The sequence below is a fragment of the Pempheris klunzingeri genome, chromosome 11 (genome assembly GCF_042242105.1).
Source record: "Pempheris klunzingeri isolate RE-2024b chromosome 11, fPemKlu1.hap1, whole genome shotgun sequence".
Lineage (NCBI taxonomy): Eukaryota > Metazoa > Chordata > Actinopteri > Acropomatiformes > Pempheridae > Pempheris > Pempheris klunzingeri.
In genome coordinates, this window is record NC_092022.1 from 9,895,187 (window position 1) to 9,920,398 (window position 25,212).

Below are 25,212 nucleotides of genomic sequence, written 5' to 3' on the forward strand. Positions count from 1 at the left end.
GTCAATCAGTAAATCAAGTGTGTCTAGTAGGTCCCAAATCTACCACCTGTCTACTATTCAGATTCAATCCTGCCGACCCTCAGCATCACACAGCAACTTAAACACCTTTAGGGAAGAAATACAGGGAAGACCATCATCATACGGAGTAAACAAGATGTTATGAAAAAAAAATAAGTAGAAGGAAGAAGTGAGAAGCTTTTATTCATTCATTCAAGATGTTGTAGCAGCAGAAGAAACCCGTTGCTGTTGCCTTGACTACCCAGCGCAGAGTACGACCTCAGAAGATACAACAGCAATAGATGCATGACACACAACTCCTCACACTCTGACTCATTAGATTATTTTCCCTTTGTGGTCAATATCATTAATGTTTCACAGAACTTCCACATGCTTTTAACATCAATGACCTTATGGACCAAATGATTTAAACTTTGTGTAAAAAAACATTACAAAATAATAGGACAATGTAAGTCACTCTCTGTTATACAGCTGTTACACGTAGGTGTGCTGAAAACTGGCTGAGCGGCACCACATATATTTGCGCCTCTGGCCTGAAAGTCCCATGACACAGCATAAATAGACGTGGACATCTGCCTGTCCTCCCTCCTCATTAGGACATCAGTCTGGAACGTGTGAGTCTGCTCTGTGAGTGGTGCATGTGGGCAAAATGTGTGTCGCTCCAAAACAACCTCAGCGTGAGGCGATGGCGAATGCAACACACCGAGTGGGTTTGTGTAGGTATGTGCACACCTACAAGGGTCACGGGGATTACGGCAGCAGGGCGTGGCGACCTGAGGCAAGCCTGCGGATTACTCGTCCTAATCAGGTCAGTCGGCCCGGTCTGCAAAGGATTCAGCGGTGGGATGACCCTCCCTCATCCAAACCCATGCTCCCCACGTTACTCCGCAACTTGTCCTGCCAGCTCTCGCCTAAATGACCACGATTCATTCATTTGAGATGGGCTCATTGTCTTTTCGGCTGTGGTGATAGCCTCCTCTTATGTGTAACTGACACTCGAGCCGAGCAGGGACGATTCCTCCCTATAGGGTTTTTGTAAGGTCACTGTCCACTTAGCTCATTGTGAGAGGCCACTCTGCAAAATTGTATCTGAAAGGTGAAGGTTTAATTGATATGGTGACCTTCTGTTTGTTCTTCCAGTCTGTCAATTTGTTTACACTTAGCTTAAGGGCGATATTGTGCAACACCCATCCAGTTCTTGAAAACACTGATGATAAGCTGGGCTGGTATCTTTTCAAAGCCATTGCAAACACCGTTCCTGACACTGAACATTTATCATGAGGGATATAATCTATCTGAACGCAGGTTTGTTCCACTAAAGTCAATGTGATGCTCTAACATAGCAGAGGATCTGCTTATTTTTGTGCACAGTACGAGATGCATCTACCATGGCCATACATTCATGAGTGGCTGCTCACTGGGGGGGGGGGGGGTGCATAACACATGGGTTACATAACAAGACAGTGAACACATCAGGGCCCTAATGAAGGCAGGCTTTGGGTGTCCTAGCGTTATTCAACATTTGGAGCACCAACACTAACTAATGCAACAGTCCATCGCGTCACCCCTTAATAATTACATTAGCTCTGGTATGTTTAAGAGCTTCTACTGAAAGGGGCCTTTACTTGTTTCCAGCCTGCCTGCAGAGGCCTTGGACACATTTCCTGCACACTGGATAATCAATTTGCTGCCCCTCTGCCTGCACCCTATCCTTGACACCCCTCCATGCATGGGGAAAGAGGGAGGGAGGGAGCTAGCATATCCTGCCCTTGTCCCCAAGCTCTCTATTTCTCTGTGTTGTTGACACGCACGCATCGACACGTATGCCCTTGAGTGAGTGAGTGAGCTACAACAATGAGGGGAGTGTCAAGGCCTCATCCACGCATCTGCCAAACATCTACAAGCTGACCAAGCAACTCCATAAAACATCCCATTTCTGCGAAGCTGCTCTCAGACCCACTTAAATGTTAGCCATCACCAAAGATACCATAAAGTAAAAGAAATACACAGGTATCTACAGTCTATCTATATGGCACTGCTGATCCTACCTGAAGCAGCATCTTTAACCATTTTTGACTACAGTATGACATACCGAGCAAAATTATTTCAAAAAACTGAGACATAGTTTATGCTGCAGTAGTAGTGTAAGAAGTTTCAAAGGATTTTTTTTTTTCAGCTGTGAAAATCCTTTGGTACAGATCTGAATTTGGGCTGAATGAAAATCACTAAAATATTTTATAGCAACCTTATAGCCTATTGGTGAGTCTCTGATACACAAAAGATAGATTTTTTGGGGGGGAGTAGGACATGAAGTTGTGATGAGTCATGGCAGGGCAAAAATGAACAAGTCTATCTGATTTTACAGAATTGGGTACATTGGGTACACACATCTGATAAGCTATTATATGACTGTGTGAAAGAAAACACTAACTTGTCAAAATCAAAGAAAAGCATGCTTAACTAATTACAATTACTATTAAAATTGTTGAAAATTTTTATTACATTTAAATAAGGACCAACTGTACCATTGCATACTGTAATCTTAAGTGTGGCCATACATTATAACATTGTGGAAACCTTGATCATCTATCAGCCTCCCCAACAAACCAGTTCAGTTGTTTATCACTGATCACCACAGTCAGCAAACTTAAATTTTAGTGTAGACAGAAAGTGGTGGGAGACCCAGATACCCACAACTACAGAGGTCAGATTTTCACACTGCATGTCAAATAATCTCAACTGCATGTACGCATGCATGAACCTTCGGCAGGTTTGAGCCACTAGGTAGCATTCGGCCTCTCGGCGTCCAAATAAGACAGCATTCTCAGCATACCATCTGCAATGAAGTCCTGATGAAGGGAGAGTATGGCCGCCTGCCAGCCTCCCTTTCTGCTCTGCAATCTGGCCATGTGATAGGAGGTAGAGTAGGCAGTGCTGCAGCCTCCTCCTCTCCCTCGCTCACACGCTCACTCGCTAACCCCCCAAAAACACTGCATATTCCACTGCAGTTCTGCTACAAACCACGAGTCACCCTCCAGCACCTCTGAGGGACATTGGCATAATGAAAACCCAAGGATATGGAGTAAAAGAACAGAGGATTTGAAATAAAGCTTCTCTTTGGTAGAGTGTGAGAGATAAAGAGCAAGTGAGCCATAACTGGTAGGGATACTTGATCTTATGGAAGATTCATAAAGGCTTAGTCTAATGAGCCAGATAAGACTGACAGACAAAACTCCAGGCATATAAGAGAGCCTGCTGGAAAAACAGGTTTTGGCTGTCACATGCTGTCTTGTTACTGGGTCATTAAATGTTTCCTTGCTAATGTCAGTGCGTTTGTGTTCATCTGCCAGCTGAAATGGGACACACAGCACAGCCAGGAGTAAGGAGGCAGTTAGCTCCTCACAGTACCTGATGACTCACAGTCACAAGTAAGCAGACTGAATCACAAGACTACAAACCACATTCAGGTCCTTGCTTCTTGTTCTCCCCTCATATTTTTTCATAGATACCACAAGTGCTGCTGTGAAGCATGGCATCATTACAGATTTCCATTAATAAGTTCAGTATGTTCATGGAAAGCTATGAAAAGGTTCATTCAATGTGCATTATTATTAAATTACTTAATTTCAAGACTTTCTGCACATGTTAAGGCTAATAAAATTAGAGCTTGGCGAATATTTCACATCCAGTACATCCATATTTCCATTTTAAGTCATGCTGCAGTCCTACGTTCACATGTGTACACGCCAAGAATGACTAAAAGCACAAAGCTGCTGAGCCATCATATAAAAATAAAGCTTTGGGAAGTGCATCAATACAACATCCATTAAAATCCTGATAATATGTTGCCAAAGGTGAAACAAACACTTCAATGTAAGAGTTCATTTTAATTTAATGTCAGTAGGCCTTTGCAACTTTAACCACTCCACTTCAGTTTTATTGTGAAATTTACAGCAAAATAAAAAGCAGTACATCCTCATAATGATTAACTTCTAGCCATAACACTTTATATTTATATCTAAAAGTTCTTAACAAACTGTTTGTGTACAATAAGAGATAACATACTCATAAACTAGAAAGTAACCATCCATTCCAAAACACCAACTGTTTGATAAAGCCCTGATGAATTGGGGGTGTTAGCAGGGCAGGCAGTGTGGTGACCCCTGGGTCTCCCAGCATGCTCCAACTCAGCATTTCTCACACAGAGACTCCTAAGGCATGCAGGCCCCTTCAGAGGAGGAGGAATTTCACTCTGTAAGCCTTTTATTCTCTTTCAGGCTGTTTGTCCCCAACCGTCCACTATTCAGTTTGCTCATTCTACTGTTCTCTGCAAAGAACCCTGAAGGAAGGCCACGCGGGAGCATGTGTGGTATACCAAACATCCCTTAGCAAGACAAGCCTGCACAAATTCAAGACATGGAGCTTGGTTTTTTTATGTGTGTGTCCTTGTGTGCACGCCAGTGGGCTACTTACTTGTAGTGTTGCCTTGCATCTGAATGATACATTTTGATTCCTTGCCCATCTCCCTGGAGTTGAAGGGCCGAACTCGAACGGCGACTTTTACAGACGCCCCAGACATGTTTGCGGTTTAGGACAGTCTCCCTGTAATATTCCTTATATATCCCTCCTAAAGGAAACACAGATAGAGAGATGTTTGCATCTGCTTAGTAAAAACAATATCTGGTATTAAACAAGTAAAGAATGAATTTGCATTTAATTGTTTAAACAAAGATAAAGTGCCAGCTTGCAATAGAGCAGAGCCCATGATCACAAAATGTAAATCAAACACAATGAAAGTGCACCCCCTCCCAATTCCGAATCATAACAGCCTACAACAAATATGGCCGACCAATAGCAATGACCTGCTTTGATATTTTGTAAACAGCAGCCGATCAGACATTTAACAGTCAAATAAAGCAGGCATTTAATTTGAAAAAAATCAAAGTATATGCGAAATAAACTTATGACCAACACAAAATATGAATATTGCACAAACTAGCTGGGCTCATAAACAACATTGCATTTTTTTTTTTTATTATACAAACAACTTTCCAATGTGTTAACTGTACATTGAAGCTATAAACCCCGCGCCCGGTGATTACATATGCCAAGTATCCCATGTTTTTCCATGTCCTTGCAGTCAGCCATACTTGCAAAAGCATACGCCCATGAAATTCTATCTACCGTATTTGGTGAGGGCTACAGTGGGACAGTGAGCTGGGCCTGTCTGCTGCAGCTAACACTGACCATTCTGTGCAGACAGAGAGCTTAGATTTCGTTTAAAAATCAAATTATGTTAGGAAGTAGGCTAATCCTCCGCCGCTGCATGTTGTGGAGCAGTGCAGGGAGGAGTTGCACTGTTTAGCAGCACAGTCTCGACGCATTGTTCCTGATGTGACCTGCATGGGGAGGTTTAAGGAATTTAACATTTATTCCTAATATATTAAATGCCTCCCACGCTGTAGCTGTGTTTTTATTCATTATAAGCTGATGCCAAGGCATAAAATGGGTCCTCAGCCTATTGCAAGAGACGGAACTAGCCGACCTGCGGTGTCTGTCTGACGGATGTAACGCCAACTATCCGACCATGGATAAATAATGTGCTCATAATCAAATTATATTGTGCACTTTGAGATTTAAATAGGAATATAAAAATGTTATCATAACCAGGTCTATGTAGCGGTGCTGTCAGACACGCTAGCTAACACGGACTACCGCTCACCAGCCATCAACAACCGCCTGAAATTAATCTGTAACACCATCCCCGCACATTACAAACACAAGCAGAGAAAATGTAGAAGATATTTTACTCACGTTTGAAGACTCTCACCGAGACAACACCATAGGACAGCGAAGAGAACTAACGTTAGCTAGCGGGCGTCAAGATGTGCTGTTTTTTATCTGAATTCGCGAGCACCAAAACTGTTACTAAGTCCACTTTGGTGAAAAACACCCATTATAGCGGTATCCTCCGCCGCATGGAGCTGTGATTACCGGTGGCTCCTCGATGAGTTTATTCTCCGGTAGAGACACAAGGCGGACGTCTATCGGCACACGGGCGAAAAGGAGAATTGATAGATTGCCTTGATTTACCGAAGAGATTACGTCAACTCCCTGTCGGCCACGCTGATTGACAGCCCGACGGGCCAATGAACGAACAGACACCGGTGACTAAGGTGTCACACAGCCAATGGTGATCCTCGGAATCGGAAGTGGGAGGAGCGTTTTTCTTTTTTTTTGACCGTGACGCCACACTGCAGGATTTCTACCCACCGCTCCCCGCACCGCTGTCACCGCAACACACAGGGTCACCGCAAAGAGCGCCGTCTAGCGGCAAAGGGTGCAATTCATTAAATTAAACTTCACAATGTCTACAATCCTACTCTAGATTAAAAAAATTGATATGCTCTGATGGCTTATTCTTAACAGCCAGAATGAAGATCACATCTCCAAGAGTGCTTCGTTTCTCTGTGTGTTGGATGTAATTCACTTTTAAATAATGTTACATGTAGTTAGGCTTTTTATGCGTGTGCAACAAATGTGACCAGCGTCAATACTGAGTGACTAAGCGGTAAATTTACCCTTTATTACACACTATGTTTAAATCTTGCCAACAGATTTGGGACACTTGCCAAGTTTAATCCATTAGTTAGACAACAATTACAGTAGAGGAATGACTAAGCCTACACATTTGGGAAACCACATTCCAAAAAAACAGCTTTTGTCTTGCCCGGAACTGAAATAAGTTACCTTTGCACATAAAAGTTAGTAAATACGCAATGTTGAAGACTGGTATGGGGGTTTATTATGGGCCTGTAAGTGAAAAGAGAAACCTCCAAGTCTTAATTTCCATGTATTTTTTCTAATTTCTCAGTGATTTTATTCACCTAAATGTCACCTGGACTGCTGCATGTTTCATCTCTAGAACTTAAGGGAATTAAGTTTTACATTTAGTGTACAATCCCTATTATTTTGTAGTACGTGTATATTGTACGTACGTACCGTCTTTTTCAGAGTCAAATAAACCTAATTTTAAAAAAGGACCAAACAAAACCACTAAGACGTCAATTTGAGGAAAAAACAGTGACGAGCTGTGAAATAATGTGCATCATCATTTATTTCAGTTCAAAATCCTAGCTTCCAAAACAGGTATGTGGTTAAAGGAAATAATTTCCTGTACAGTTAAGGTCAGCAAGGTCAAGTTAGGTACAGTGCCATTAGAAGGAGACCATGTTGAGGTGAGACGTCAGTGGTTCTTAAGAGCAGACTTTTAATGGTTTGCTCCTACTATGGTGTTTCTAGTGGTCATGCTACATTCTCTCATGTTCCTTCCACTTTGCCTAAAAGAGGGTTATTCGTCTGTGAGGCGCTTAGGAGGTTCTGGACTTGAGGCCATGCACACACAAGAAGTAAATTCAGTCTATCGAAGTCAGCGGGGAAAATGTGACTAAAAAGGAACAACTGAACGTACTTTATTTTGGTAAACCACTGCTTATCTTCCTACTGTACTCAAAAGGAAGCTGACATTTAGGATTAGTTTACGTTACGCTACATCCTTGACGGATACTCCCAGACCTGAACTGCGTCTACAAGCACAAACTGTGCATCTGCTACCTCTGCGACACCAGCATATTATGAGGACTCACGTTCACCGTTGTCACAGTCTTGATAATAAAAACTCAGGGCTAGCACTTATATCAGAACCCACCCACACAGTCCCAAATGTATTGCCCTTCCCTCTACCTTTAATTTTCTTTAATGAAGCCAACATATTACAAAACAAAATGAGAACTGTAAAGGAAAATGTTCAATGAAGTGAACGTTTGCACGTCGCTGGTAAACCTGTTGGTGGTGGACACTTGCAGCATTATAATGCATCAACTAACTCTTGTTAAATATATGTATATATTCTGATATATATATACACAAACTCATGAGGGAAAACTTAAAAGTCTTAACTTTATTATATTTTGTTTTTAGAACCATGATAATGGTTTGAGACAAAAAGGGTAAATGCGAATAAAAATCAAATCAGGTCTCCTTTTTTTTTCCATTCAAAATGTGTTTTTCTTTGTCATTGGTAGTAGTGACACTGAATTCAGGCGGTTTGGGCAGATCCCTTGATGATGGTTAGCAGGCCAGACGATGGTGACATGAGGTCTTTAGACAGGCCGACCGCCCTGTTTCTCTCTCATCCAGGCATGGATCCTCTCCTTCAGTTCTGGGACTGTAGAATTAACAACAGACTGTGAGGATCATCTAAGAAACCAACATCAGCAATCTAACAGTAATTTAATTTGACATTTAGGCATCCTGAAATCAGCCACCTGCCTTGAATGCCTTCCTCTAAAACAAGATAACTGCTTGTGCTCTTGCCTACCTAGAGCAGAACAGCTTTACATGTAATTACTGGTGAAAAGGCATCATGGTGGCATTACCTGACTCCAGCATGCTCTCTGTGAGCGGCTGCCTATTGAAGGGATCAGTGGGGGAGTTGAGCAGGTGGCGCAGGATGATTGATCGGTCCATAATGTTCCCAGAAGGCAGCATCACAGGGTCAGTCATCAGTGTGTCCATAAGAGGGTCTGTTATAACAAAGTCAAATGTACATTTAAGATTAAGACCAAGACACTCGGAACAAAAACCAGCAACCTTTAGCAACACAAAAATCCCGATTTTATGCTTCTCCGCTGCACAGAAAGTGAGGTTTTACCAGCAGTGGCACTGATACCTCCTTTCAGAGTAAAAGCTACTAACATCAAATCCTGTTTCCCTTTTTTTCTATTTAAAAAGGCAAAACAAACTTCACGACCTGTTCAACAGGGTGCTCCTTGTGTTTAGAGAAGGAAAAAGTATTGAAATGATATCCATTCATCTGAACAGAGGTGTGCTACTAGCCAATTAAATGTCTGAATGTTGAAATTCAGTTTTATTACCAAATAATACACATCTTCAAAGTTGTCACATGTCCAACGCTAACTTGTGACAAAACGTTTTATGTGACAGGAAAATTGCTGCACCTATCAAAACACCCATAAAGAAAATATCCAATAAACTCTCAATAGGAGCTTTTGATAAAGTGTGCCCTATATTGAAATGTCACATGGTTGTTTCAGTATGGCTTGTATGTTACAAAAATAAAACCTGCCGTGGGAGATTTTAACCACATGGAAAGTCGACACTCGAGCCTCCTGTACGGCACACTCCCGTCAACTGTGGTGGGCTGGTTGGCATAACTGGGAATCAAAGGAGGTATGTGGGCCACGTTCTCCTTCTAGATTATATTAAGTCTGTGGTTATAGGATAGCCTCGCTCTAAGCTGTCTATACGACCTCCATGAGCTGCAAAATCCCCTGCAAATGTCTGGAATTCAACAACAACAGAGGTTGCTGAAGACCCTGTCTGTCTGCACTGGCTGACCTGAGGTCACATCAGATTTTTAAGTGACTTTCTTTACTTTGGGCCAAAGATTCAGTGACTTAATGGATGCGGTTAAAGTAACCGTAACCCAATTCTTACATTTTGCTTAATTTCTGGACGGTTCAAGTATTATATGTTGCTAGAAGCAGGGCGATATGACAGAAATAAGACCCTTTAACTTTCTTATTTATGGATATTTTTTACAACTAATACATCATTGGAAAGGATAACCATTGTTAATGTTTGCAGATGGAGATTTGAGTTAATTATTTAAAGAAGCTTGGGCCTCTAGTGTTATTGGAGACTATACAGAAAATGAGATATATAAATATATACTAGACAGGATTATGGTCCTTCTAATAACATGAGATTGATAATAAAGCAAATAGTGGGATGTGAGTACAGGGTCTGTGGAAGAGAGGATGCAATGCTCTTTGCAGGTTTGCTTCACACACACACACACACCACACACACACACACACACCTTTGAACTCGTCAGGTGCATCACTGTAGTCCATTTCAGACTGGGAGTTCTTGGCGACTATTTCCTCCACCTTCTCCAATAGCAGCTTGAATTTTTCAATGGCGATGGAGGATTTAATGCCAGCCTTCCTCATCTTTGAAATCACCTCTTCAAAGAGCTCACGGCTGTACGACCGCTGCACATAGACCAAAAAAAAGGGGGAAATTTATTAGGAGAGTATTCAGTAGCTTAACTGTGTCGTTGTTATCACGATATTTAAGACTTAACTCACATACATTGTATCCAACAAGCAGCAGGTTGTTGTATTTTCTTTTCTTTTTTTTTTTGTTTTTTAAATAAAAAGGTATTTTATCATCCAAAGTATTCACCATAAACATTTCACACGTTGCCTGACTACAGGCAACTGACTACACCCAAGACATGTTACTTTGCTCTTACAAATGATCGAAACCAAAATGTGCAATCAAGTAGAGGTCTGTGATGCTTAAGCCAAATAACATCTATACAGAAGAGAAATAAAATCAGTGTGTTACATCAATTAGGTTTATCACTCACAAATCCCTCAGGGGGAGTGTTGTTCAACAGTGCTGTAGTTTCTACATCAAGTACACGTGGTCCCACAGAAACATATGTTACAGTAAATGCCTGAAATTGAAATTTTTGGGGTCATCTCTGACTAATGGCTGGTGGATTGGGTCAAACAATGTATTATATTCACCAAGTACAATGGAGAATTCATGCTGATGTCTTAAAGGCTAAATAACCATGACTGTGATGATCTACCACAATCGCCTGTAGCCTTCTCTCATGACCAATATTCTACAGAACAAAAACTCACGTGTTTTTTTGTCGCTACAGTCAGCAAGTATTTTTACACAAAGCCAAAGCTTAATCTTTGAGTGGAAATCAGTACCAACCTGATCATCTGCAATTGCTTTAGCAAAGCGAGCGCAGTCTAGCTGCAGGTAGATGTCAGTCAGCTGATCTAAGAGCTTCTTGGGCTCAAAGCCATACTTCTCGGGGTTCTCCACCTTCAGGTCACGACACTTGGGCCCACACAGCTGCTGGAGGTTAAAGTTCAGCATGGCAGCTAAACGAGGCCCAAGCTCCTGTAGGAAAAAGGCGGCGCTGTTTAGAATAGCTTGTTGGTTTCAGAAGGAAGATAACATTGCTAGACTAGACTATACTAAGTGCTTTTGTAGCCATTTTTGAAAATGTCCAGTGGGGTTGGTGAGACTCACAGGCCTGAGGAAAGGCTTCTGGACTTGCTTGGTGAGGATGTGGAACATTTCAACCGTCTCTGTGGCCAGGGCTAGATAGGAGCGGGACACCCGCTCATCCTGAGTCAGCTGGGACTGGCGGCTCTGCTGCTGCTCCTGAAAGTTTTGGAACAGATTAGAACGCTATCATTTTTGTTTTCCTGCCCTTAGCGTCTGCCAGCTTTCACCGTTCAGCACAAATGTGAGTGAGGCGATAATGTGACCACTTTGTTATAATTTTGTCTTTTGCTTCAATAACTGTCCATTTGGAGATTTAGCAATGCCATTTCTAACTGCTTTTCATTACTTAAATTCTGTCTTGCATTGCTGAAATAAATAAATTATTACTGTAATGTACTGACCCTGGGCAGCTGCTCCCACTGCTCCTTATTCTTCATCTCTTCTTGGACTTCGTGGATACGCTTCAGGGATTCAAGACTCTCGTCCAACAAGAAGGTGGTGTCATTAATCAGCATGTTGATGTAGCGCACAAACTGCTTGCCAGAGCTAGAGGGGAGAAAGCATGACAGAAGATGGAGGAGAAGGTCAGCTTGGAATTGATCCGAGTCAGACAGCCACTGAATCAAACCTAAAATTATTTCTTACAAAGACTGTTAAAGCAAACTCACTTGAACTCCTCCATGAAGGTGCCATGGTGGGCAAGGTTCTGCCAGAGACTCTTGAAGATAGTGCTGATATGGTACCGTATAGTGAACTTATCGTAGAACTCGCTGGTGGCGCCAGTATGCTCAACATCTGACCAGAGTAGACAGTTTTTAAGTCAAAATGGAAAGGAGAGGAATTAGACAATGCAGTAAAGAATGAATATGTATAGCTCAACAGCATAAACACTAGAAAAATCCCTTTTTTGCAGAGAACAATCTTCACCGTAGCCCATTCTCTACAATGACATCTTAGAATGACAGTATTTAAAGAGCTCACCAGTGTAGAACTTCATGAGAGCAGGGACCAGCTGTTTGACAGACAAAGGGTGGTTCTCCATCATTTCAGAGAATCGCTGAGTACGAGGCTGTACAGCAGGGTTGGTGACAAACAGCACCTCCACCAACTTGGCGATAAGGTAGGGGTTCCTGATGTAGTTCTGGCTGCAGATGAACACCACCAAGAAGGTGACAATATCCTGGACACAAGGCTCATATAAAACCTGGGGAGAATACCTGGAATAAGGTAGGGAGGATGAGGGTGAGAAAAGGATTAAACAAGGAGTGAAAACAGCTGACACTGCCTTAGCACAAAGAATGATCACATAGTGTGTACTGATACATGTATTGCTTTATGTCCCAGTTTTGTTTGATATTAAACATCTAATTTGATATCTAGTAATTCAATGTTTAGACATGGTTGACAAGTGAGACCAAAGTATGCAAGAGAAAACTATAAACTTACTGCACGACAAAAAGCAGAAACTCAGCCACATCTTCAATGTAGAACTCGGGCAGAGCAGCAAAGCTTTTGGGAATCTCTGGGTTCAATGGCAGGGTAATGCTGTGTATGGCATGAAGAAACAAACATGGTACGTTTTGATTTATAAGAGCCAGCATGGAAGACAACAAAGACCAAACATAAACACTGCATCTGTTCTCTTCACATCAGTATCACAACAAAAATACTAGCTTTGGCAGGGCAACGCACTTTGGGTAGGCAGGGTCCACCATGCGAAGAATGAGCTGAATGACTGTGCTGTAGAACTGCAGACATCTGCGAAGCAGGTTTTCATCCAGAAGGCCCACGTCAGCACAAGCTTTGGCTCGCACCAGTTTCTGACAGGACAAAGTCACGCATAATTAGAATCACAGCTCTCTAAATATGCTCTGTCGCTGAATCCTGTATGTTTAAGCAATTAATGATAGTCCAGTTAATAGTGAGATGAGAAAGTCTGCACCTCTAAATCAATCGTCATGGTTTTATCAGCCAATCAAGGAAAGACAGTGGGTGCATCTAAAATGATGTTAAACTGACCTTCAGCTGGGTTTTGCATCGCTTGAGCATCTCTCTGTGTCGACTTGCCAGGGGAGAATCTTTCCATTGGCTTTCACTGTTCTTCAGCTCCTCTACAGTCCTAATATTAGGAAAAAACACCATGAAAACACTGACTGAGCATGATATGAATACATGTGTACATCTGTGTGTGCGTGTGTGTGTGTGTGTGTACCTGTTTAGTTCACGGATGGCTCGCAACCTGCGGATGTAGCGCCTGCAGCCAGGCAGGATGGACAAATGGTGAGTGTGCAACGTCAAGAAGAAACACTCAGTTGGGAACTTGGGTTCTGAGAACTTTGTGGGGTCTTCATCTGTCCGTGTGAAAAAATAAAAAAAATCATTATTTTCGATATAGAAACACATATCACCATCAGTAACGTTTTTCATGAATTATTTCAAATTGTAATATATGACATGAACTGTGTACAGTACAGCATGTGTACAGATCTGACATGTTGATGAATCATTCTGAAAGTGTGCAAAATGACTCTGTGTGCCATTGACAGATTTCTCAAAATGGCAGATGTCTATGAACGATGCAGTCGACTTGCATTTACTCAAATTAACATAAAATACCAAAAGTGAAAGATTTTTGTAAGAGCAAAACTGTATAATGTACACAATAATAAAGATGTATATTATTATCACTGAACTTACGCAGTTCAGTTAGCCAGCTCTTGAGCTCCTCCATGGTAGCTTTCAGACGCGTCTCCTCTAGGCTGACAACAAGGCGACATCGTGGATGGAAAATGTAATAGGGGTCCACAGTCTCCAGCTTGATCTTCATGCTCAGCTGTTGCAGCACCCATAGGAAGTTAAGCATGAAGCCATCTGCTGACACCAGCTTGTCATCAGTCTAGGAGAGAGAGAGAGAGAGAGAAAAAAAAAAAGGTAAATTCAGAGCGTTTAGAGCAAAATGAATATTCAAAATCTGTGTGATCTGAGTATAAAAATTAATCATCAATAAACCTTAAATTTGGCTGTTTACAACTACAGTGCAGTCCTGATGGCACATGAGGGGGCACTCACTTATCTAAAGGTCAAACTAAATAAACATTTTTTTGCAAAATATTCAAATATGCAAACTCTTGAAACTTGAATGTATTTTTATACTATTTCATTATCTAAAATGCTCACAGTTTGGTCACTCAAACTGACATTTTAATAATTAATTAAATAAAGGAATGAATGACTTTACCTGCATCTGGGCTTTCTTCACATTGTAGTTGACTAGAGCTGCCATGTAATTGAGAGCTGACTCGCGCGTTTCTCCATTTAGTAGGATGTTATGGAGAATTTTGAACAGGTCACCCTAAAAAAACAAATGTTACGACAACCTTAACACATTATTCAATGTGGAAATGACACTGAAAAAAAATGCAGTATGAAGCTGAGATTCACCCTTGCTGACTCAAGGTAGTGCTGCAATGATTGGCTGACAACTCTCGTGTTCTCCATGGTGATGGCTGGGCCAGAGAAATACTTGTCTCCTACTTTGGTCTGAAGAAAAAGAAAAGCATTTAGTTAACTCACTAATGAACTTATTGCATGAGACCTGCACCCAGACACCATTAAAACATGACAATCTAATCCGGTGCTGCTAAATTTGATTAATTATCTTAACACAACTCACATCATCCTCAGCAAACACAGAGAGGCTGAAAAAGGCTCCCAGGTAGGACAGTTTCTGGACCTCTCTGCCACAACCAGGGCTCAGAGGTTTGGGACACCATAGAGGGAGCGACGTTACCTGCACAGAAGAGCCATGACAGATGCATATGACACAGGGGTAAACAGGGTTTTTTTGTGTTGTCAATCCACAAACACATTTTATAGTCCACCGGTGCTAGTAACCATGCCATCACCCCAAGGTTAAATTCCACCGAAAGCTCAAACAACTGAAGGCTGAACAATGCATTTCTACCTGCTCACTCAGTTTAAGCAGTAAGAAAACCTAAATGCCTAAATTATGCATTAGTTATGATATTAATTCAAAGTTAACAAGCAAGTAAGCTTATATGAACTATGAAAGAAATGTGATTTGAGAGATTGCCATGTTGCCAAATATAAACTGCTTCCTTTCACAGGGGAGTTCTGTCTCGCTCTTCCTCTGTGAAGCAGGAGGAAGACGTGGTGTTATGAATAAAATAAGCAGAGAGCTGTGCTGATGTCAACTGGCCATGCTGGTATGATGAAGGTATAAACAACAGTAGCCAGACTAGCAAATCAAATCACATCTCTCAGGGAAACACTTTATGGAACTAAATTACTTGGTGACTTGCCTAAACAATCTGAGACATGGAGACACATTGATGAACACTTAAGTGCCAAAATTAAGCTTTGGCCATCCAACTGTATACTCACCAAATTGCACACTGGGTGAGTCTTTCCAAACTTGATTTCACAAAGCTCAGCTAATGCCTGTAAAAACAAAAATAAAGCATAACTGAAACAATGCTTCAGTTGACAGGACTGGACTACATGGTATCATGATCAGAGAACGTTGTTCTAAGTAGCTATTGCCAGAGTGAAATTGGTTGGTTGGTCTTATTAGGAAATTTCATAAAAAAAAAAAAAAAAAAAGAGGGTTATTTTGATTGTGGTCCCCAAGTTGATTATTTACTTTCCATTTGAGTTCTTGAAAATGAACTACATGAATGCACCAAATTCACAGGAGTCCCAAATCAGATCACAGTGCTTTATCATTATGTACACGAGCATCACTGGTGAGCTCTGCTGTACTGTATATCCCCAGAAATTGTAACTACATTAAGTCTCGCCTTCTGCCTGGTGTTGCAGTAAAGGGCAGGACAACATTTCCTTACCATGAGGGGGAATTTAAAGTTGTCACTGTCAAAGGAACATTCTTTCACCGCAAGAGCGAGTCCGTGGAGGATGGGAATGAAGATCTGAGAACAACATCACAAACATGTCATGCATCAGTGTCATGTCAAGTTTTAGAACTGCGTTTCCCGAGCAGCAAAACCTCAACTTGTGGTCGTTTGCCTGAATTTTTGCAAATTCCGCCATAAATATAGTACCACGCCAGTTACATTAACATATAGACATGTCAGCATAAACAATGAACGGATGTGGTTCCTACCTGTCTAAATGCCTCGTCCTCCTGGTGGGTGATGCGCACCAGCTCCTGAATAAAGCCATATGGAAGGTTCCGACACAGCATATAAGGTACCAGCAAAGACGGCTGGAGAGGGCTCCTACATGTAGAAAACAGACAAGCACAGTGCTGAAATTAAATAAATAAAAATGTGTCTGGAGTCAGGGTGAAAGAGTGGTTGCCATGGAGACTTGAAAGGAACAGAATGTAACACAAATATATTGACAAGAGAAAATAACCCAAAAAGGTGTCACGGTGTTTGGCAGGCTTTCTTACCGAGGCTGGGTCAGGGTGCCTTGCAGGACCAGGGCAACATTGGAAATACACTGAGAGCGAATGTTGCTGAGAAGCTGGCTGACATTTGGTTGGCTACACATCTGAGAGAGAGATGGACAGGATGGGAGAGAAGGGAAAACTGTTAGAGGTGTGATAAAAAAAAATGTACGCTGTCAATTTCACAGAAACTCTCTCCAGGCTCTGTTGAATCACAGTGTTCTTTGACGAGCAAAACCTTCGCTCATTTCCAGACCATCTGGCCTGCAGCTAGTCTCTGAAGTACAGACTGTGCTCCTGTCCTTAGGACATTTTGTAACCAATTTAGGCATGGTGAATATGCTGAAAAGAACTTTGATGTAGTTACAATTCGATTTATTCTTTAAAAACATTTTTCTCTTTAGTTAAAAGAACAGTGCTTTTAGCATAAATCATCAGAATGAACCCTGATTGAGACATTTCTTTATCTTATAAATAGCCAATTACCTTGGGAGCTTTCCTCTCCTCCATGCCAACACTGTCAAAACGCTCAATGAGGTAGTTCAGCATCTCTGTCTCTTTGCATGCTTCAATGGTGAAGCGGTCGCTGGCTGAATCGCAGGACATCCCCCCTCCACATGCACCAAGACTACAAACAAAAAGGTAAACCCAACAACAACGACAGAGGAGGGCTCATTAAATGACAGAAAGCATCACAGCACAGAGAGATATACCATTAGCATCAAAGACAACCATGTGTGTGGTTAACAAACTCAAACCCACTCTCAGGGGTCCTGAAAGAAACAAACTAAAAAGGCATTAGTGATGGCACTGCAGCATCTCAGTACTGGGCTCTTCAAAAAAGAAAAGAAGATAATATTAAATATTCAAGAGCTGTTGGCAGCAAGTCTTTGAAGCTGATATTAGGATTCAGCTTGCCATATTTAACTGATAAGTATGGTGACAAGAGTTTAAATTGTTGTTAGTGGTCAGCTGTAACCGCAAAACCTGTATGTGAGCTGCATCAAAGCACGACAAACCTTAGGAGGTCATTCAAATGTACTTCGTTAGTTGTCCATTGGACACAGACAATGCAGGAGTATTACCTCTGTTCTGGGTTACAATTGTTCTTGAAGCTACAAATGAAATCAACACAACAAGTAACATTGTTAAGTAACAATGCAATTTCGTCCAGTTTTTCCTGAATAAAGATGAGATGCAAGACAATCTGAACTTTGAATAAGAACATTTGTTTTTGCTGTTGTAGAGACAGTCTGACTCCGTCTATAGATTTAACCAAGTAGAAGAATTAATTCCCATTTCTAATCCGATGATACTGCCCATGCACTGAATTAATACCAGATCAAGTTACTGTAAGCAAAGCGGTCTCTTGCTTGAGTTAAATGATACTGAAAGATTTAAAGTGCTCTTTCAGGTTAAGGATCAATCCTCTGGAATGTTCCAAAGTATTTTGTACATAAAAATATACTGCATACTCTCATATTCATTAACATTAAAAATGGAGGTCAATAGACTTTACTCAGTAAATGGGGACCACTACACAAGTGTCTTAATGGGGGATTTTGAGGGTTACAGATGTATTTTTAGTTACTCTGTCAGGTATAAATCACAATGAAAGTGGATGTTTATGGCCATGCAGCTCTGTAGCGACCATACTTAATACTTTCCACCACATTATATACTAAAAGTTATAGGATGTTATGTCTAAACCTCTGATGACTGAAACTGTTAAAGATGGCTAAGCCTACCTCAGTTTATTTTTCACCACTCTACCCTGGTGTGTTTGTGCGTAGTTAGTGATAAGCCTGCTGGGCCCACTGGTACATGCAGTGGACACATAACTGAGCAAGCGCACACAAACACACACACCGTGCAGCGGTGTACCTGGACCCAAACTGAACCCGTGCAAAATCCTCCTCCTCCTCAGAATCTTCATCACTGCTGTCCTGAGACATGTCAGAGAGGGCATAGAACAGGAACGAAAAGGGGCTGGCACGACGAGGAAAAGACATGAGGAGTGAGGGAGAGATTGGAAGAAGATAGGATGGCGTGCAAGCATGAGGAGACAGAGGGGATGTGAAAAAACATGAAGAAAAATGTGGAATGGCAACAAGTCACAGGAAAAGAGGACAAGGAAGAGGGGACGACTACAGAAAGGATGTTGGACTGTTGCATATTTGTTTAAAGACTACTTCTTGTGCTGTTTTTAAATATTCATTAATGCCATTTTGTCTCAAGCTTTTATATGCTGTCAGTACATTTTTTTTCCAAACGCTAGCTGGACAAAGTGTCATGATCACTCACACAACTTTTGGACATGCAAAGAGATGAAAGCCACATCTTATTTGCCCAGAAGGTTTATGGTAATGTTGGACCTATAAAACATGTTTGTTAAACTATATCCCATTATTAACTATTTACAATGCAGTTGGATCTTTTAATGATACATGTTAGCGAAAAGCAGCCTTAATACTAAAAATAAAGAATCTACAATATCTGTTAATAGTGAACATCTCATATGTTAGTATTTTTGGTTAAATCTCAAGTAATGGGACTGAAAATGTTTGAGGATGTAGACTATTTTTTAAAATCCCCTCTTCATCACCATTTGGGCATTTGTGACTGACAATCTAATGTCTATTTTTTTGCAAATGCTGCTGATTTTAAACACAGAAATACTAAAATATCAGATTGTTAACTTTTACACACCAGTTGAAATCATGATATGTTTGTATAAATGAGAACTGATTGCATGTAACTTGTACAATGTACACAACAAAAGGGATTTGGCCAAAGATTTAGTTGAGAGATGCTAACCTCAAATCTTGTGGTTCACAAAAAGTTACGGTTTTAGTATGTTTGTCTGTCTGAGCACCACACGCTGACATGCAAATGGCAGATGAGATACCTAGACGGTGGGATCCTGGCAGCAAAGGCAGCCTGTCTGGTACTCAATCTGGGAGAGGGGGGCACCGTGGGAGGGGGTGTGGAGGAGGGTTGGTTGCGAGCCCTAGGCGAGCTCAAGTAGAGGGTCTGGGGGCTGGGTGGTGGCACAGGAACAGGGGTGTTGGGAGGAGCAGAGGGCCCTGCAGGAGTAGGAGAGGGTCCAAAGAAGCTGAATCCTCTGTGACCTGGACTAGATGGGGAAGGAGCCCCCCAGGGAGAGGTGACTGAGTAAGGCCGATAGCGCTGGGAGATGGGCATGGGGGCAGATGGAGGGTTGAGAGTGTGTCTCATGGTGGCAGTACCGGGTGGACTAGGGGGAACAATGAATTGTGGAGTAGAGGGTGTAGAAGGTACAGAGGGTGTAGAAGGGATGGGGACAGATGAGGACGTCCTTTGGGCGGCATCCAAAGCCATCGAGTGAGGACTACCACACCCATACAGACTGTGGACAATATTGACATGATGATTGGCAAAACTCATCAAGCAACAATGGCTTTAAAAAAACAAAATGGTCAAAGCAAAATCAGAAAAACTAGAAAAAACAACATATGGCAGCTTCCAATCACATGATACCAATCAAATATCAATAAAGTGCACTTTTGAGGAGAAGTGTAGGTGACTAATCCAGTGCCTAGATGTGTCTCTGGAAGCTACACTGTCTAAGCTCATAGTACTGAATCAAAGTACTTGCCTGGACAGAGAGCTGGCTCCAAAGGACCCAGCACTGGGACCCATGGGGCTGCCACCTTGGCTGGAGGGCTGCACCAGCGTCAGACGGTGGTCGGGGGATTTGGCTGCTGCAATTGGCTGAGAAGTGGCGGTCAAGCTGGCGAAGGGGTTGTGGACACGTGACTGGGTGGACATCATTAAGACTTCCATCAGGATCTGGCTGATTAGGTCTTTGAAGTCACAGTATACTAAAGGAGAAATAATATTTAAAAAAAAAAAAAAAAAAAAAAGGTCAGAGTCATTAAGTCATCAAATGTGAAAAGTTTTGTTTAACACCGACAAGATTTCTGCAGAGTGAAACATCATTCGGCTTGTTAGGGTGATGGAGGATTTTGAATGGCATACTATTTTTAGGGCTCTGTTGGAACTCTGCAGCCAGCGAAGGGAGAAAGATGACATCTCTATCCTGCTCCTTCCACGATACGCGGAGGATCTTACAAATGAGCTGCAGAGCCTGTTCTTCTGAGACATCCGAGTTTGCAGAGGTTTCCTGTGGTGCAGAAACAGAGAAGTAACAGAGAGGGTTTTATCACAATCTAGAGCCATTTTCAGAGTAAACATTACATTGATTCTTATACTACTACTCATTATCTCATGATCACTCTGGGCTATCAAGAGGCAGGTATGTATGTGTACAGGTAAGTGTACTGAATGAAAACAAAACTAAGAACAGGCTATGGAAAGTCCCTGGTCACCTTCCTGTAAATACCCAAAGTCCCCTTTCATGTTTACTCATTAAAAACATGATCCTCACATGGGCATGATCCAAGTCAAGTAGGCCAAGTAACTAAAGTGAAAACACCCTCTCTTGTTCAGTCGTTTACCTTTTCAGTCAAGTTCCTCTTCTCCCTGCGATCGCTGTCCTCTACCTCCATGTTCTCTATCCCTGAGTCCACATCCACCTGGGACATGCTGGAAAAGGACAGAGACACTCGGTGCTTATTAAGCGTCTTCATCCGTAAGCAGGCCGCGCTAACACTTAAACCATGATGGTGCATTTTAATTGTCACATTTGTCTCATCTCTTTTACAACAAACCTCATAAACACATTTTCTGAGAACAATACAAGTGACCATGAATTGAAACACTATATTTTTTATTCATGTTGTTCAAACAATCAAGAAGAAAATAACTTTCAAATGTAACAAATGGAGCAAGGCACTTGAATATTTTTACACACTTAAATGCATAAACACAACTGGTGATATTCATTGTAATTTTGTGAATGAGTGCTTCAATACACTTTTTGATGTGAAACAAGAACATTTGTGGCCACTGGAATCTATTGCACCTGATATAATTCAAGTAGACCACAGCCTCTGTTGTCCGTGACACAGACAAGAATTTACTTTAACAGTTTCAAGCCCACAGAAGAGGAGCATTTGATACTCAAAACATATTCTTACATTCTTATTTGCCTGGGGTACTTGAAGCCTATGAAATGGGACGCAGAAAGAAGACCTTTTACCTCTTTTCACAGGAGGCAGTGTCAATGTCCATGCTCTGCGACCGGGACAAACTCTGGGACTGAGTCTCAAGGCTGTTGGAGGGGGAGCTGGAGAGGGAGCTCACACCCTCACTGCTTTGACTACCATATGCCACGCCTGCAAAAGCAAAACAACACAACTGAGCACCTTTGAAGCACAAACAAAATAAATCTATCTAGTGTCATAATATTTTGTTTTAACTCTTGAATAAGCATTGTTCTAGGTGCTGTACTGTTGTCCTGGCTTCACCTTTGATTGCAAATGTCATGTTTTAAGACAGTTTCATCTTCTGGGTTTCCTCTCAAAACAGATTTAATGTGGCTCTTTTATATTTTTGTACATGCAGTGTGTGCACCATTGGATTTTAGTCTGTAAAGTCTTCTTGTTTTTATTCTATATTCATCATATTGAGATGCATTTGATTTAGGTTTTGAAGAGTGTGGTATCACACTATGTTTATAGCACCACTTCCAAGGTAATTAATTAACTTTTATCCTGACTACTCAAGACACTACATAGATAGGACATGATTATGCAGCCTCATAATGTTTTATATGTCAAGACTATTATTTATGGAAGAACCCATTGGACAGCCACACAGGGTTAGCAGGCTCAGACTGGTGGTTTAAAGATCAACTTGGTGTGCGATAACTTTATAAGCCCTGATTACTGCAAACAGGTAGAGAGAAAGCTGATTAACACCCAGGATCTTACTTTGGATGAAGGGCTGGAATTAACAACTCTCCTCTCGTTGCACAGCAATCGAATCATTACCAACACTTCAGTAAAATAAACGCTGTACTTGACACTGGTAGTGTCAAGCACAACATTCACAACAAATGAATTAAAATGCAATGAAGGCTTGCAGAACTGCCAAAAATAAAATAACAAATTTTAGCCAATTATGAAAAGCACCACTGGCCATACAAGCCCTAAAAAGGCAGCCTTGTATAGAAACAACACCTCATCTATGCATACCAACAAACAATCCCAGGAAATTCTCACTGAATCCATACGTGGCTGACTAGTGCATTTTCTAGAGCAGCACATGAAAGCAGCAATTCTCACTCTGTACAGCGGACCTACACTTGGTGTCAAAGAGGGACACTGTTGATTACAACAAGCTGCCGCTGTTTGTGTTGATGTCATTCAGGGTGTACGACTGGTGCTCAAATATCAAGGTCACGAATATAAAGGTCCCCTTCACAGTTGCGCTCAAACTCAAACAAGCACGGTTGTTTCAAGCTTCAAAAGGCAATATGTCACAGGCCCATTTGAGTTTGATGATAGGACTGGACTATGGATCGCAAAAGAGGTTAAGAACAATGACTCTATTGTGACAACTGGAAAAAGCTTGCTGGATCCTGACCCAAATTACAAACTTTAACCTAAAGCGTTGTCTGCCAATACCAGTAATTATTACAAACTAGCCAAAAACATCCAAAAAACGTGTAGATAGTATTCAGTTCTTACCAGAGGTGCCCATAGGGGATGTAGCAGGGGTACCACTGTGGACATTGAGCCCCAATGATTGAGAGGCAGCTGGTGGCAGGGGCTGGGGTGCGGCACCTGAGGGTCCAGGGAGGGGTCCAGGGGGAGTCTCTCGCTGTGGGGATGTCAGGGGTGTGCTGAGAGGGGTGCTGGGCTGTGATGTTTGTCCCCCCGCTAGTCGTGCCAGTCGCCTTCTGCGAATCTTAAAATGAATGGGACAGCAGATGCACATGCTCACTGGAAGCTCACTGTAACATCGACTTGTATTATTATAAAACTGTTGAAATTTATTTCTTGTAAATCTGGATATGTGATTGGCGACCTGGGCAAGATAAGACATGTAATACGATAGCTTTCATATTTAACCACTGACAATAAACACACACAACTGAATGAGTGATCGGTTTTTCATTCATTCGGCTTGGAGTAACGTGGCCTCGACTAAACACAATGTCGCCTACATTAAGAGCAGAGTCGTTTGTGAACACTAGTAGGGCTCAAACGTGTAATAATATAGCTGCATCCAGAGTGAATCAACAACACACTCGGCTGCGAGTTGATCTACTAGCTACATACTGGCACATGGTGTCAGAGAAAAAACACTCAATATAAAACGTTGTGTGAGTGTTTCAAGGGTAAGAGCCCGGTGGTCAGACTGTCGGCCCACAGCTGATTGCACAATGGTGGCCCGGTGTGTTTTTTATGCTGAGTCGTCTCGCAGGCTAATTTTTGTCTGTTAGCAAAACAACGCTAGCTACTGTCAGCTAGCTTACCGCAACAAGATATGCCAAATAAATTCAGTAAATAAAATGCGACGCTATCAGTCAAAATATAACGCACAGAAAACAATCTGCCAGATGAAAACAACCCAGTAAATTTAGTCGTTTTAAATGAAAATGGTGTTTTCCACGGGCTGGGTTGTGCACAGTCTCTAGCACTGCGTTAGCTAGTTAGCACAGTGCTCCGGCTACATTAACGTTACTCGCAACGGAGACAGAAACACAAGACCCACATCCAAACTTCTAGTTCGTTCACTCGCTTATATTGACTGACTCTCCCAAATAAACATCCTGTAAATTCCGCGCACTTATTTTTGCTACTGCTGAGCTAAATGTGGGATTTTGTCGCGGATGCTTCTCTTGTATTTACACTATGCTAGCCTCGGAGCTAGCTCCATTAGCAAGTCGGCTACTAGCAAGACCATTTGAAATGAGGTGCGAAGGAAAGGAAGAAACGTGTAAACACAAGCCTCAATAGTTAAGTTGGCGAAACAGAGCTACGTTAATTCTCGGCACTAGTTTTGAGCGTTATTTCCATTGTCACCTTACCTCATCTGCGCTCAACTCCTCCATCGCAACTAAGTTAGCTAGCTAACCTATTTCACTTTCAACTGCTTTACTGTGTGCCAGCCAGAGCCAGCTAGCTAGCCTGTATTAGAACTAGATATGCATAGTCTAACTCCTTCAGCAAATAAGTCAGTCTTGATTGTCTTCTAAATAAAAAAAAACTAGGACACCAGTGTGCGGAGGATGGCGGGATACGGCTCCTCCAAAGAGTCTCTCTTTTGCTAGTTTTTCTACCAAGAATGAAACAAAAAGAAAAGTAGCTGGCTATTTTACGTCAAAATACAACAGCGGCCATTTTGGTTCTACACAATGTCACGTGACTTTGGACTGCTGGGGGAAGTGTGTGTGTATGGATGTGTTATAGAGGTGTGAGGCTTCACTGTGTCGCACAGATTAACCTGATGTTTTACCTTTTTTTTTTTTTGCATGTGTTTGTGTCTATTTAATGGCTTGCAGTGCTGGTGGACTGACCAGCAGGAAGCTGTTCCAAGTTAATCACATTCATGCTCATGTTTCCTTTTCTCCCCTTAAGAGACAAGCAGAACATCTTGTGATTTTTGTGAAACAGTCCTTGGGGCACAAGGTCACCTCAAAGAGGTTTTATAGCACTCTTCAGTTGTGCTGGGAGTTTAACAACGAT

The 25,212-nt window shown here is 41.8% G+C and overlaps 2 protein-coding genes across 4 annotated transcripts in view; both read right to left on the minus strand.

Moving 5' to 3' along the window:
* The window catches only part of kif1b (kinesin family member 1B), a 56,202-nt gene extending 50,138 nt beyond the window's left edge, over positions 1 to 6,064 (minus strand). Inside the window, exons 1-2 of the mRNA XM_070839665.1 lie at positions 5,829 to 6,064; positions 4,492 to 4,645 (exon numbers count right to left, since the gene is read on the minus strand). Of these exons, the coding sequence (XP_070695766.1) occupies positions 4,492 to 4,597 (106 nt within the window). The 5' untranslated portion in view covers positions 4,598 to 4,645; positions 5,829 to 6,064. The remainder of the gene's footprint in view (positions 1 to 4,491; positions 4,646 to 5,828) is intronic.
* Positions 6,065 to 7,117: 1,053 nt separating this feature from the next.
* ube4b (ubiquitination factor E4B, UFD2 homolog (S. cerevisiae)) lies at positions 7,118 to 24,866 on the minus strand. Of its 3 annotated transcripts, none has more exons than XM_070839061.1 (29): positions 24,555 to 24,866; positions 23,209 to 23,428; positions 21,717 to 21,852; positions 21,073 to 21,160; positions 20,594 to 20,738; positions 20,211 to 20,436; positions 19,482 to 19,961; positions 18,458 to 18,562; positions 17,060 to 17,201; positions 16,577 to 16,677; positions 16,286 to 16,400; positions 16,008 to 16,091; positions 15,547 to 15,603; positions 14,816 to 14,932; positions 14,584 to 14,682; positions 14,381 to 14,494; positions 13,840 to 14,038; positions 13,355 to 13,493; positions 13,162 to 13,261; positions 12,835 to 12,962; positions 12,589 to 12,687; positions 12,124 to 12,359; positions 11,811 to 11,937; positions 11,544 to 11,688; positions 11,164 to 11,298; positions 10,840 to 11,031; positions 9,923 to 10,097; positions 8,457 to 8,603; positions 7,118 to 8,245 (listed from the first exon to the last, which is right to left on the minus strand). In XM_070839061.1, the coding sequence occupies exons 1-29, from the start codon at positions 24,576 to 24,578 to the stop codon at positions 8,181 to 8,183; spliced, it is 4,140 nt and encodes a 1,379-aa protein (XP_070695162.1). In that variant the 5' UTR covers positions 24,579 to 24,866; the 3' UTR covers positions 7,118 to 8,180. The 3 variants fall into 3 exon arrangements, with proteins under 3 accessions (XP_070695162.1, XP_070695161.1, XP_070695163.1); XM_070839060.1 differs by having other exon boundaries at positions 18,443 to 18,562; XM_070839062.1 differs by lacking the exons at positions 18,458 to 18,562; positions 19,482 to 19,961.
* Between the last annotated feature and the right edge of the window lie 346 nt (positions 24,867 to 25,212).

Coding starts and splice junctions, on each gene's coding strand:
- ube4b (XM_070839060.1), bottom strand. CDS start 24,578: ATGGAGGAGTTGAGCGCAGATGAG. Junction 23,429..24,554: donor AGGAGTTGAGCGCAGATGAG/GTAAGGTGACAA, acceptor ATTCATTTTAAG/ATTCGCAGAAGGCGACTGGC. Junction 13,494..13,839: donor GAGCTGGCTAACTGAACTGC/GTAAGTTCAGTG, acceptor TCACACGGACAG/ATGAAGACCCCACAAAGTTC.